The sequence below is a fragment of the Artemia sp. Qi Xiang Cuo genome, chromosome 13 (genome assembly GCF_049724085.1).
Source record: "Artemia sp. Qi Xiang Cuo chromosome 13, ASM4972408v1, whole genome shotgun sequence".
Taxonomy (NCBI): Eukaryota; Metazoa; Arthropoda; class Branchiopoda; order Anostraca; family Artemiidae; genus Artemia; species Artemia sp. Qi Xiang Cuo.
In genome coordinates, this window is record NC_142806.1 from 70,717,122 (window position 1) to 70,730,772 (window position 13,651).

The following is a 13,651-nucleotide window of genomic DNA, read 5'->3' on the forward strand; positions in this document are numbered from 1 at the left end:
AGAGTACGAGTTCCTTTCGGAACGAAGGGTATGAACGAAAGTAATGGGTATGTTTTTTTAAGGCAGTAATAAAAAACTTCTGCAATACAAAATAATTAATAGAAGTCCGAATGTTTTGACTTTACATCAGGAAGCCCTTTTCAACGGGAAAAAAGTATAATCTTCTGAAAGGGCAAACATCTGATTCGGATATGTACGTTACAATAGTAAACAGCACACATCTTGGCTTCTGTCTTGTGTTGTTACGTGATTGGATTTTATTTAAATAATTTTTCTGTCGTCTTTCTCTTTATTTTTTGCACAGCCTTTGTGTTTTCTTAGTTTTTTTTTCATATTTTGTTTAAGCTTGCCTTTTTGTTTATATATAATTATTTTTCCTGGTGATAAAGGCCGCCGGATGTGAAGTCAAAGTATGTGTACAAACTAAAGCAATAAGCTTAGGTTATTAATAATCATAGGTCATTACGAAATGATTAGGGTGGCCATATCTAGGGGGTAATACGACTCGAATTTCAATTCGGTATTAGCCTCTGAACTACCACTCGGAGCACTTGTTTAAGACTTATAATGGAATTAAAGCATATAAATAACCATTCAAAATTTTAATTAAGAAAATGAAAAAACATATATACACTAATTAAAGCAATAATCTTAGGTTGATCTTAAGCCATTACGAAATGATTAGGGTGGTCTAACCTTAAGGTATGTCGACAATGTTATGGGTAAATACCGAAGTACGTAGCACAAAATTAGGTCTTAAGCTCCGAGGACTCCGTCCACTGAAGACACCTAGTAAAAAATAACCGAATAGCCTTAATAATAAAAAATAGCTTAAAATAAAATGAGCAGAAGCGTGCTTAATTTGGGCCTAAGAACACTTGTTATAATTGCATCAGCCCTCTTCCCCTAAGATACATCCAATAATTACCCCTGGATTATTGCTTTACATTCTATTGTCTACTATACGTACAATTGCATTTAAAAAAGACAAAAAACAAAAAAGACAAATGATAGGTGTATACAGCATGACGTAAATAGGTCTTTAGACTACACTGGCTTCTGATTTTCAGCACTTGTTCACTTTCGGTAAGGTTCAGAAAAAAACTCTGGGACTCATCCTCCAAAGAGAATACTCTGCCCTCAATGTAGCGAATCAACACTAGCTTAAACTCTTTACTACACCAAATCAAGTTAATCAGTTTCTGAGGATCCCTTACTCCAAGAAAACACTATGGTGTTTTTCGTATTTGTTTTTGTGTTGGTATGTGTACACAGCCTTAGGTTGCTAGTGGGAGGGATTCCGCTTAACTAGAAAGATTTCGGCTTAGCGGAAGTCTTTGCCAAAGTATCTGCCTTTTTTCATTATTCCCTACCTGAAATTACTTTCGTTTAGTTCATCTTTTTTTTTCGTTTGTGTTCATCTTTTTTTCATCTGTTTTTTTCCTATGTGTACCCAGCCATATTGCTAGCGGGAAGGATTATCACTGTTTCATTTTTGAGTGGAAACTAAATGAAGAAATTTACAAGTTTGATTTATATACATCAAAATTCAGTCCTTAATAAAAAGGGGAAAAAAAAAGTTATAACTCAAAACAATGCCCCCCCCCAAAAAAAAATCAACGACAATTCTTGGCAACAGGAAACTCTAAGTTTGAAAAATGGTGCATTTCTTTATAGGAAGCTGCAAACACGCCAAAAAACAAACTTTGCAATGTGACGATTTAAATGGACCTTTATATAGCTTTAGCAACTTTTTCTTTCTATTAACCTTTCTTGCTATTTTCTTTTTTGTTTAGAAATAAAGCTTTCGAAACTTCCTTTGTTTAAACAAGGGAGGCTTTACTCACGAATTATCCTCGATGTCCTTAGGATAACCACATTTAATGCTAATAGTTCATTTTGTTCAAAGTACCTGTCCTTTTTACTTAGAAAGTAATAGAGAAGTTACATTCGAAGAAAAGTCTTTGCCCACCCTATCCTAGAATTGGAAAGATACCCTTTTTGGTATTTTTATTGAACTAATAGAAAAAAGAACAAAATTGCCCTCCCCCCACAGACATTGAAAAATAAATAATTTTATAGTTTATTTTTTAATTTTAAAAAATGCCCCCCCCCCTCCCAAAAACAGCTTTAATTGACACCCATGGCTGCAAATTTTAAGGTTGTTCTGTGTTGAAATGCCACAGATCCACATGTACATTTTCAAGGCAAAATTTACCTATCATTCCAGAGGAGCATGCCGCAATAATACATACAACCCTATGAAAAAGCTATATGCCATGCTCCACGTGGAGCACACACCCACTCCCTCGAAGTGTTCTGATAATGAAAGACTCATTTACATCCAAGAAAATACCTAGTCTTACCAATAGAATAATCTCCTACAGAGGATAGTTCAATATCTGGCAATGCTTCATCAGTATCTTCCGAGTCATGCTCTTCAGAACTCTCCTCTACACTAGATGGCAAGCTAGGCAATGGCTTATTGGAAATTGGCATTTCTTCTTCTTTCTCTTCCTGTGTAAGGGTAACTGGAGAAGAAGGAAGTGACTGACTTCTTGGAGGCACAGGTGGTGGTAGACTTTCAATTGGGGGTGGTACTTCTTCCTCTTCTTCTATCCCTTCACCATCAGGCTCCTCTTCAAGCACCCCATTTTCAATTCCAGAGTCTGGTACGTAGGGGAAAACGGGGAAAACATCCTGAAAAAGATATCAAATTGTGAAATTTTAAAAAATAGGACTATTTATTTTATTTTGTACGATGCTTTACTCTATTTTGCGGTAGAAAAACTTAGCAAAAATGGATATAGACAATTTTTTTTATGCGTTGTTTATTTTTTTTGTGTACCCTCCCCCCCCCCCCGGAAAAAATCCTTGCATAAAACACCCCCGAAAAAAAAAAAACCGGGATACGGCCCTGATTACATTATATAATTTTAGAAAATAGTTTGTGAAGTAGCAGATGGCGCCTTAGGAATGAAATTTAGAAATACGGCTTGGAATATTAGCGAAAATGCTTTAAGTCTAGTAGCGAAAAGGAGGGACGTTACAAGAAGTATTTGAGCGATAGATCATACGAAAATAAAAGAAATGTAAGTAAAGAAGAGAAAGTAGTAAAATATGACCTAAGGAAGTGTGAAATGAAGGCCAAGGATAAAATGGCTGAAGATCTGGAAGATACAGCTAGACAATATAATAGTACAATATTGTACTTGAATGTTAATAAATTGAGAGGGAGTAGCCAATCCGTACTTGCCCCAGTTAAAGATAGGAACAGGGCCACGATTAGTGATAAGAAAAGAGTCATAGAGAGATGGGCAGAAAGTTTTGGGAATGTGCTAAACACTGATAAAGTTACAGACAATGATATAGAAAAGAATGAAAAATTATGTGACACTTTGGAGGTGAAGGAAGGTTTATTATGCAAGGAAGAATTAGAGACAGTACTAAAAGGATTAAAAAATAATGAGGCTCCAGGTGCTGACAGTACAGTAAATGAGTTTCTTAAATATGGTGGTTGTTAGGTTAGAAATAAGCTAAGATTATGAATATGATTTTTGAAAAAGGGGAAGTACCTAGCGATGTTAGGAAAACTCTAATTAAACTCCTCTATAAGAAATGCAATAAGAGTGAGTGTGGTAATTATAGAGGCATTATCTTGGTTTCTTGGGTAGCGAAGAGGTAGTAGGTAGTTTTGGGGTAGAAGGGTAGAGGATGTGTCGACCAAATTTTCACTCTAAGGCTAATAATTGAGAAGTGCCTGAGTTGCCAAACACCTTTATAGATTTATAGATTTTAAGTTTTATAGATTATGAGCACGCGTTCAATTCTGTTGATAGAAGAGCTTTAGCAAGGTCTTATACTTGTATGGCATACCAGAAAAATATATTTAAGTGATTAGTGTTATGTACGAGAACAACACTGCTGCGATTAAGGTAGGAAATGAGGTTAGCAGTTGGAATCGTTTTAAATCAGGAGTTAAGCAAGGTTGAGTTCTAAACCCCTTTATATGGATCATTTTGATAGACTTTGCCTTAAGGAGCACAGGAAAGGCAAAGGGAGAACACGAAATCCAATGGGAATCAAAAAGTCTCCTGCACTTAGATTATGCTGATGATTTAAGCATGCTAAATAAAAGTTGGAACAAAATGAACAAACTTTTGGGTTTTGCGAGTTCAGGGTTCGAGAAATAGGTTTAAAATTACTGTCAAGAAGACTAAGTCGCTAAGATTAGGAATCAGTGAAGGTGAAGAGGTGATGTTGAGCAATGAGAAGATTGATCAAATGGACAGCTTTACTAACCTAGGTAATAATATTAGCAAAGACGGTTGGTGCTATGAAGATGTTAAAAGTAGAATAGCCGAGGCTCAGGATGTTTTTTTACAATCGAAAAAAGTTTGGAAGAATCAGAGGCTGCGCGCGAGCGCTGCCTAATTAACGAACGATTTGGGCCCAATGTCTTTTGTTTTGTTTTTTTCTCCATACCCGGGCACTTCGTATCGAAGGAGTTTTCGTAGGAATTTCAAAAGGGGTTCATTCGAATGAAAACAGAAAGGGCTGAAGCCCCCTTCAGAAGTTAACAATGAAAGTTGGAAGTCTAATCCCCCTCCAACATTTTCTCTGCCATTTGACCTTTTGTTTAAAAAATTAACTTTGACATAAGATCGAATCAAAACATACACCTTTATTAACTATTACCAACAAGATATCTAAACATCATCACAAGAATGATTGTGGGTATTATGTTCAAACTTTGGGGCTGCTTCTGCTCTTAAGATTTAACCAAATCAAAATAGCGTAAGTGTACCCAAGCTATCAAAGAAAGAAAATGGGAGTGGCTAGTGCCCTTTTTAATAGTCAAAAGTGATTGGAGGGCAACTAGCGCCCCCCCACGCCCATCATTCCCCCAAACACGTCCAATCAAAAATTTGAGATAGTCATTTTGTCCAGCGTAGTTGATTTCCAGATAGAAAATATATTTTTGAGGAGGACACTCCCCCACATCCCTCGGGGCAAGGGTTTTAGGTTATGCCCTGGGGGCATATAAGATTTTTATGGAAAGCGTTGTCGTAGAAACTTCAAAAAAGGCTCATTCGATTGGAAATTCAAGGGCTAGTGCCCTTTTTTATAGTCAAAAGTGATTCGAGGGCAACTAACCCCCCCCAAGCCCATCATTCCCCCAAACACATCCAATCGAAATTTTGAGATAGCCATTATGTTCGGCGTAGTTGATTTCCGGATAGAAAATATCTTTTTGAGGAGGACACTCCCCCACAACCCTCGAGGCAAGGGTTTTAAGTTATGCCCTGGGGGTATATAAGGTTTTTATATAAGGCGTTGTCGTAAAAACTTCAAAAAAGGCTCATTCGATTGGAAATTCAAACAGCTAGTCCCCGTTTTAATAGTCAAAAGTGATTGGAGGGCAATTAGCCCCCCCCCCCCGCACCGATCATTCCCCCAAACACATCCAATCGAAATTTTGAGATAGCCATTTTGTTCAGCGTAGTTGATTTCCGGATAGAAAATATGTTTTTGAGGAGGACACTCCCCCACAGCCCTCGGGGCAAGGGTTGTAAGCTATGCCCTGGGGGCATATAAGATTTTTATAGAAGGCGTTGTCACAGAAACTTCAAAAAAGGCTCATTCGATTGGAAATTCAAAGGGCTAGTGGCCTTTTTAATAGTTGAAAGTGATTGGACTAACCCCCCTCTCAACCCCACCTTTTCCCCAAACACATCCAATCAAAATTTTGAGATAGCCATTTTGTTCAACGTAGTTTAAAGATTTTGAAATTAGGTCTTTGAGGATGACAACCCCCTCACAGCCCTCAGGACAAGGATTGTAAGTTATGCCCTGGGGGCATACACAGTTTTTATAGAAAGCGTTGTCATAGAAACTTCCGAAAGGGCTCATTCGATTAGAAATTGAAATGGCTTGTGCCCTTTTTAATGTTCGAAAGTAATTGGAAGGCAACTAACCCCCCTTCCACGCCCACCATTTCCCCAAACACATCCAATTATATTTGGAAATAGCCATTTTGTTCCACGCAGTTAAAGTTCAGGAAATTACACCTTTGAGCAGGACACTCCTCTCACAGTCTTCAGAGCAAGGGTTATAAGTTATGCCCTGGGGGCATATAAGTTTTTTATTGAAATCTTTATCGTAGAAACTTGAAAAAGGGCTCATTCGATTGGAAATTCAAAGGTCTAGTGCCCTTTTTAATAGTTGAAAGTTATTTGAAGGCAATTAATCCCCCTCTCTCGCCCACCTTTTCCTCAAACACATCCAATCGAAATTTTTAGATAGCCATTTTGTTCAGTGTTGTGGATTTCCAGATAGAAATTATGTTTTTGAGGAGGAAACTTCCCCACAGCCCTCAGGGCAAGGGTTGTAAGTTATGCCCTGGGGGCATATAGGGTTTTTTCTGAACACATTGTCGTAGAAACTTCAAAAAGGGCTCATTCGATTGGAAATTGAAATGACTAGTGACCTTTTTAATAGTCAAAAGTGATATAAAAGGGCTATTGCCCTTTTAATATTCGAAACTAATTGAAGGGAAACTATCCCCTCTCTCGCGCCCGCCATTTCCCCAAACACATCCAATCAAAATTTTGATATATCCATTTTGTTCTTTTAGGGTATTTTAGGATGATAGACCCATCAGAGCCTCCAATGCAAAGGTTCTAACTTTTGCCCTGGGAGTATATAAGGTTTATATAGAAAGCTGTTTTAGAAATTTCAAAAGGTGCTCATTTCATTGGAAATTGAAATTGCTCTATTTAATTGTCGAAAGTGTTGGGAGAGTAATTAAGCCCCCTCTTACGCCCTCCATTTCCCCGAACACATTCATTCAAAGTTTAGAGATAGCCATTTTGTTCAACGTAGTTGAAAGTCTGGAAATTATGTATTTAAGGATGACAAACCCCCCAGAGTCCCCAGGGCGAAGGTTGTAAATTATGCCCTGGGGGTATATAAGGTTTTTAATGATAGAGTTGTCGTAAAAACTTCAAAAGGGGCTCATTCAATTGGAAATTTAGAGGGCTAGTGCCCTTTTTAATAGTTGAAAGTGATTGGATGGTAACTAACCCTCTCTCATGCCCACCATTCCCCCAAACACATCCATTCAAAATTTTCAGATTGCCATTTTGTTCAACGTAGTAGAAAGTTCTCGAACTATAGTCTGTGAGGATGACAACCCCCCCCCCCCCTAGCCTTCAGGGCGAGGGTTGTAAGTTATCCCCTGGGGGCATATAAGATTTTTATTGAAAGTGTTGTCGTAGAAACTTCAAAAGGGCTCATTTGGTTGGAAATTGAAAGGACTATTGCGTTTTTCAATAGTTTGAAAGTGATTGGAGAAAGACTAACGCCCCTCTCACACCCAGAATTTTCCCAGACACATCCAATCAAAATTTTGAGATAGCCATTTTGTTTAACGTAGTTCAAATTTCTGGAAATTAGGTCTTAGAGGATGACAACCACGCTCACAGCCCTAAGCGTAGGAGTTGTAATTTATGCCCTGGGGGCATATAAGGTGTTTATAGGAGGTGTTGTAGTAGAAACTCAAAAAGGCCTCATTCGATTGGAAATCGAAAGGCTTAGTGCCCTTTTTAACAGTCGAAAGTGATTGGAAGACTTGACATTTTTATATAGTAAAGATCGATGTGGGTATAATTTATTATTATGTTGTTGTTTTTGTTCTTTAGACAAGGACACTTTGTATCGAAGGAGCTGTCATAGGGACTTCGAAAAGGGTTCATTCGATTAAAAATAGAAAGGGATGATGCCCCTTTTAATAGTCGAAAGTGATTGGAAGAAAACTAATCCCCCTCCCACGCCCACCCTCCTATTTGACTTTATTTTTAAAAACTAAATGTTGCCATAAGATTAAATCAAAATGCACTGTGTTAATTCTAATTACCAATAATCTCAGCATCTCAGCAGTATCCCCAGAACGACTGAGGGTTTTATGTTCAAACTTTTGGGGCTGCTTCTGCTCTTAAGATTTAACCAAATCAAAATAGCGTAGGTGTATCCTAGCTATCAAAGAAAGTATACAGATTTTTTTTGCGAATGGTATCCAGTTTTCCATTTCAGGTCAACTAGACGAGGTATGAAACTAAATTAAACACTTCTATTTGTGTCCAGATTTTTAAGAGGGCGTATGTTGTTAAAAATTGTTGAAAATTTTTCTCTGGCATACAAATAGCACGCCAAACTATAAATCTTAAAAAAACGAAAAGATTTAAAGTATTATTTTCTTTTTCTCTGAAACGACTGTGTCAATATAAAACGAACAGAAAATAATTTAAAAAACTGTCTCCACAAAATAGGTTCTTCAAAAAAAAGTAAAGAACTCCATTAAACAAAAAATGAGCAAAAATAAAATCAAAAAATATACCAAGCATGAAACTACCACAAATCAGCATCGATAGATAAATGAAACCCAATATGTTTTTCAGTAAAGTGCAAATTATGATCTGACCTTGGGAAGGCATAGGGGTTTTGAGCCCAAATTATGGTAATTTCTGCTCGTTTTGAGTTTGACTCGGTTATTTATTGTAATTTCTGTTCGTTTTGGGTTTCATTTATTTATCGATGCTGATTTGTGGTAGTTTCACGCTTGGTAGATCATTTGATTTTATTTTTGCTCATTTTTGTTTAATGGAGTTCTTTACTTTTCTTTGAAAAACTTATTTTGAGGAAAAAGTTTTTTTTAACTAATAAGAAGATAAGCCGGTAAACCAAGATTAGAATATTGGTAGCTACAGTGATGACAGTGGTCAAATACGGTTCTGAAGTATGAGCGCTCCGAAAAGCGGAGCTAAGTGTTTCCAGAGAAAATGTCTACGGATTGTTTTGAGTACATGGCTGACTGACCGTATTTCAAACAACAGGCTGTACGAAAAGTGTGGTTCAATCTCATTTTCTAGGGCTACAATGAGAAAAAGGTTGAGATGGATGGGGCACGTTGTGTGGATAAATGATGATATATTGTCAAAAATTACCCTTTTCGGCCGACCGTCAAGGACTAAACGGAAAGTAGGTCGTCCACGCTTGGGATGGGAGGGTGACGTAAAGAATATTTGAGGGAAATAGGAACTTCCTGGGACGGTGTTAAGAGGGAGGCTTACAACCAACTGTTACAACCATTTTTCTGTTTCACTATTTGACTATTTTTCACAATTTTTACTGTTTCACTATGAGTGCAATGATTGGTGCAATGAATGGAAACGGATTTGTGCTCTTTAGATGTAACTACATTTGTATATTTCTTATTCATTGGTGCAATGAATGGTGTAATTGGTGCAATGAATGGAAATAGATTTGTACTCTTTGGTTGTAACTACATTTGTATATTTCTTATTCATTGGTGCAATGAATGGAAACGGATTTGTGCTCTTTGGATGTAACTACATTTGTATATTTCTTATTCATTGGTGCAATGAATGGTGTAATTGGTGCAATGAATGGAAATGGATTTGTGCTCTTTGGTTGTAACTACATTTGTTTATTTCTTATTCATTGGTGCAATGAATGGAAACGGATTTGTGCTCTTTGGTTGTAACTACATTTATATACTTCTTATTCATTCGTGCAATGAATGGAAACGGATTTGTGCTCTTTGGTTGTAACTACATTCGTATATTTCTTATTCATTGGGGCAAGGAATGGTGAAAATGGTGCAATGAATGGAAACGGATTTGTGCTCTTTGGATGTAACTACATTTGTATATTTCTTATCCATTGATGCAACGAATGGTGTAATTGGTGCAATGAATGGAAATGGATTTGTGCTCTTTGGTTGTAACTACATTTGCATATTTCTTATTCATTGGTGCAATAAATGGAAACGAAATTTGTGCTCTTTGGTTGTAACTACATTTATATACTTCTTATTCATTCGTGCAATGAATGGAAACGGATTTGTACTCTTTGGTTGTAACTACATTCGTATATTTCTTATTCATTGGGGCAATGAATGGTGCAAATGGTGCAATGAATGGAAACTTATTTGTGCTCTTTGGTTGTAACTACATTTGTATATTTCTTATTCATTGGTGCAATGAATGGTGTAATTGGTGCAATGAATGGAAATGGATTTGTGCTCTTTGGTTGTAACTTCATTTGTATATTTCCTATTCATTGGTGCAATGAATGGAAACGGATTTGTGCTCTTTAGTTGTAACTATGCCTCTGGTCTACTAATTGTGATTTGGCCATCATAAAACTTGTTGATAATAATTATTAGCAGCAAATCAGGCCACAGATATTATCTGCACGACACTTTTTTATTGTAAACTTGTGTATTTCGGCCCGTCAACAAAAAAAGGCTTTTGCAAAGAGTTAATAGTAGCAAATGTGACTACGAAAATTATCCGCAAATTAAATAGGACATATTCTGTTCGCTAGCAGTTGTTTTTTTAGCACCTTAACAAACAACTGTGCAACGATTATTAGCAACATTTTGGACCGAGGAAATTATCCAGTTACAACCAATATATTTTGTTATTTCGTCACACTAAAAACAAATTGTTAGAATAAATTATTAGGAGCAAATTTGACCATAGAAACCTCCTGCTGATGAGGAAAAAAAGACGAGGAGGAACTTACTTTTTTCTTCATTTCCTTGAGAGCTTCAATAATTGCCAAGTATGAAAATCTTAACTGTTCTGGAGTCTGTATAAGTCCCATTCGATAATGACGCATATCTAATAGGAGTTGCTGCACACTGACCTTGGATGGACCGTCTTCGTCTTTCAGCTGAAAAAAACAAAACAAAAACAAAGTGAGCAAACTTTAGCAAAGAAAAAACAAGTTCATAATAAAAACAGATAGAAGCTAATTTGTAAAAAATGCTTTAGATGACAAACATGTCAGATTTTTTACTAGGAAAACATAACTCACAATAAAAAATCGATCAAGTTTTTCAAAAAATGCAGCTGTTCCTCCCCCCTGAAATTGCATTTCCTTGTCAATCTAGATTAGTAACTCAGCATAAGTATTTGAAAGACGAGTTATTTCTGGTACCTTTCTTACACCAAAAGGCGGGGCTTTCGTTTCTGACATATACTTATGGAAAAATATAAGTAGCTAGTAAAATTATGTCATGAAAAAGAAAATCAATGGAATTAAGAGTAAATATTTTAACTGGAACCTATAGGGATGTAATGTTTCTTTTTTTCGTTGCACACCCCCTAAGATTAGTCAAGAAAACTCTCCTGAAAAATGGGAAAACAGGGACAATACATAAACCACACTTCTGAGACTTCTTATCAATTCTCGACAAACCTTCCTACTCAAACTGCTTAAATATCAAACCTCCATGCACCAATGAATAAGAAAGATACAAATGTAATTACAACCAAAGAGCACAAGATCCGTTTCCAGTCATTGCACCAATGGCACCAAAGAAATATACAAATGTAGTTACAACCAAAGAATACAAATCCGTTTCCATTCATTGCACCAAAGAAATATACGAATGTAGTGACAACTAAAGAGCACCAATCCGTTTCCATTCATTGCACTATTCATTGCAGAAATGAATAAGAAATATACAAATGTAGTTACAACCAAAGACCACAAATCCGTTTCCATTCATTGCACCCATTGCACCAATGAATAAGAAATATAAAAATGTAGTTACAACCAAAAAACACAAATCCGTTTCCATTCATTGCACCCATTGCACCATTCATTGCACCAATGAATAAGAAATATAAAAATGTTGTTACAACCAAAGAACACAAATCCGTTTCCATTCATTGCACCAATTGCACCATTCATTGCCCCAATGAATAAGAAATATAAGAATGTAGTTACAACCAAAGAGTACAAATCCGTTTCCATTCATTGCACCCATTGCACCATTCATTGCACCAATGTATAAGAAATATAAAAATGTAGTTACAACCAAAGAACACAAATCCGTTTCCATTCATTGCACCAATGAATAAGAAATATACAAATGTAGTTAAAACCAAAGAACGTAAATCCGTTTCCAATCATTGCACCAATGAATAAGAAATATAAAATGTATTTACAACCAAAGAACACAAATCCGTTTCCATTCATTGCACCAATTGCACCATTCATTGGTCCTATGAATAAGAAATATACGAATGTAGTGACAACTAAAGAGCACAAATCCGTTTCCATTCATTGCACTATTCATTGCACCAATGAATAAAAAATATAGAAATGTAGTTACAGCCAAATACCACAAATCCGTTTCCATTCATTGCACCCATTGCACCAATGAATAAGAAATATAGAAATGTAGTTACAACCAAAGAACACAAATCCGTTTCCATTCATTGCACCCATTGCAACAATGAATAAGAAATATAAAAATGTAGTTACAACCAAAGAACACAAATCCGTTTCCATTCATTGCACCAATTGCAACATTCATTGCCCCAATGAATAAGAAATATACGAATGTAGTTACAACCAAAGAGTACAAATCCGTTTCCATTCATTGCACCAAAGAAATATACAAATATAGTGACAACTAAAGAGCAGAAATCTGTTTCCATTCATTACATCAATTGCACCATTCATTGCACCAATGAATAAGAAATATACAAATGTAGTTACAACCGAAGACAACAAATCCGTTTCCATTCATTGCACACATTGCACCATTCATTGCACCAATGAATAAGAAATATAAAAATGTAGTTACAACCAAAGAACACAAATCCGTTTCCATTCATTGCACCAATGAGTAAGAAATATGCAAATGTAGTTACAACCAAAGACAACAAATCCGTTTCCATTCATTGCACCCATTGCACCATTCATTGGCCCAATGAATAAGAAATATACGAATGTAGTGACAACTAAAGAGCACAAATCCGTTTCCATTCATTGCACTATTCATTGCACCAATGAATAAGAAATATAGAAATGTAGTTACAACCAAATACCACAAATCCGTTTCCATTCATTGCACTATTCATTGCACCAATGAATAATAAATATAGAAATGTAGTTACAACCAAATACCACAAATCCGTTTCCATTCATTGCACCCATTGCACCAATGAATAAGAAATATAAAAATGTAGTTAAAACCAAAGAACACAAATCCGTTTCCATTCATTGCACCCATTGCACCATTCATTGCACCAATGAATAAGAAATATAAAAATGTAGTTACAACCAAAGAACACAAATCCGTTTCCATTCATTGCACCAATTACACCATTCATTGCCCCAATGAATAAGAAATATACGAATGTAGTTACAACCAAAGAGTACAAATCCGTTTCCATTCATTGCACCAAAGAAATATACCAATGTAGTTACAACCAAAGAGTACAAATCCGTTTCCATTCACTGCACCAAAGAAATATACAAAAGTAGTGACAACTAAAGAGCAGAAATCTGTTTCCATTCATTGCATCAATTGCACCATTCATTGCACCAATGAATAAGAAATATACAAATGTAGTTACAACCGAAGACAAAAAATCCGTTTCCATTCATTGCACACATTGCACCATTCATTGCACCAATGAATAAGAAATATAAAAAGGTAGTTACAACCAAAGAACACAAATCCGTTTCCATTCATTGCACCAATGAGTAAGAAATATACAAATGTAGTTACAACCAAAGAACACAAATCCGTTTCCATTCATTG

At 36.1% G+C, this 13,651-nt stretch overlaps 1 protein-coding gene across 1 annotated transcript in view; it reads right to left on the bottom strand.

Moving 5' to 3' along the window:
• Positions 1-13,651, bottom strand: part of LOC148945606 (tyrosine-protein phosphatase non-receptor type 2-like) — an 80,718-nt gene that overhangs the window by 13,488 nt on the left and 53,579 nt on the right. The window contains exons 6-7 of the mRNA XM_089099188.1: positions 10,612-10,761; positions 2,367-2,700 (exon numbers count right to left, since the gene is read on the bottom strand). Of these exons, the coding sequence (XP_088955314.1) occupies positions 2,367-2,700; positions 10,612-10,761 (484 nt within the window). The remainder of the gene's footprint in view (positions 1-2,366; positions 2,701-10,611; positions 10,762-13,651) is intronic.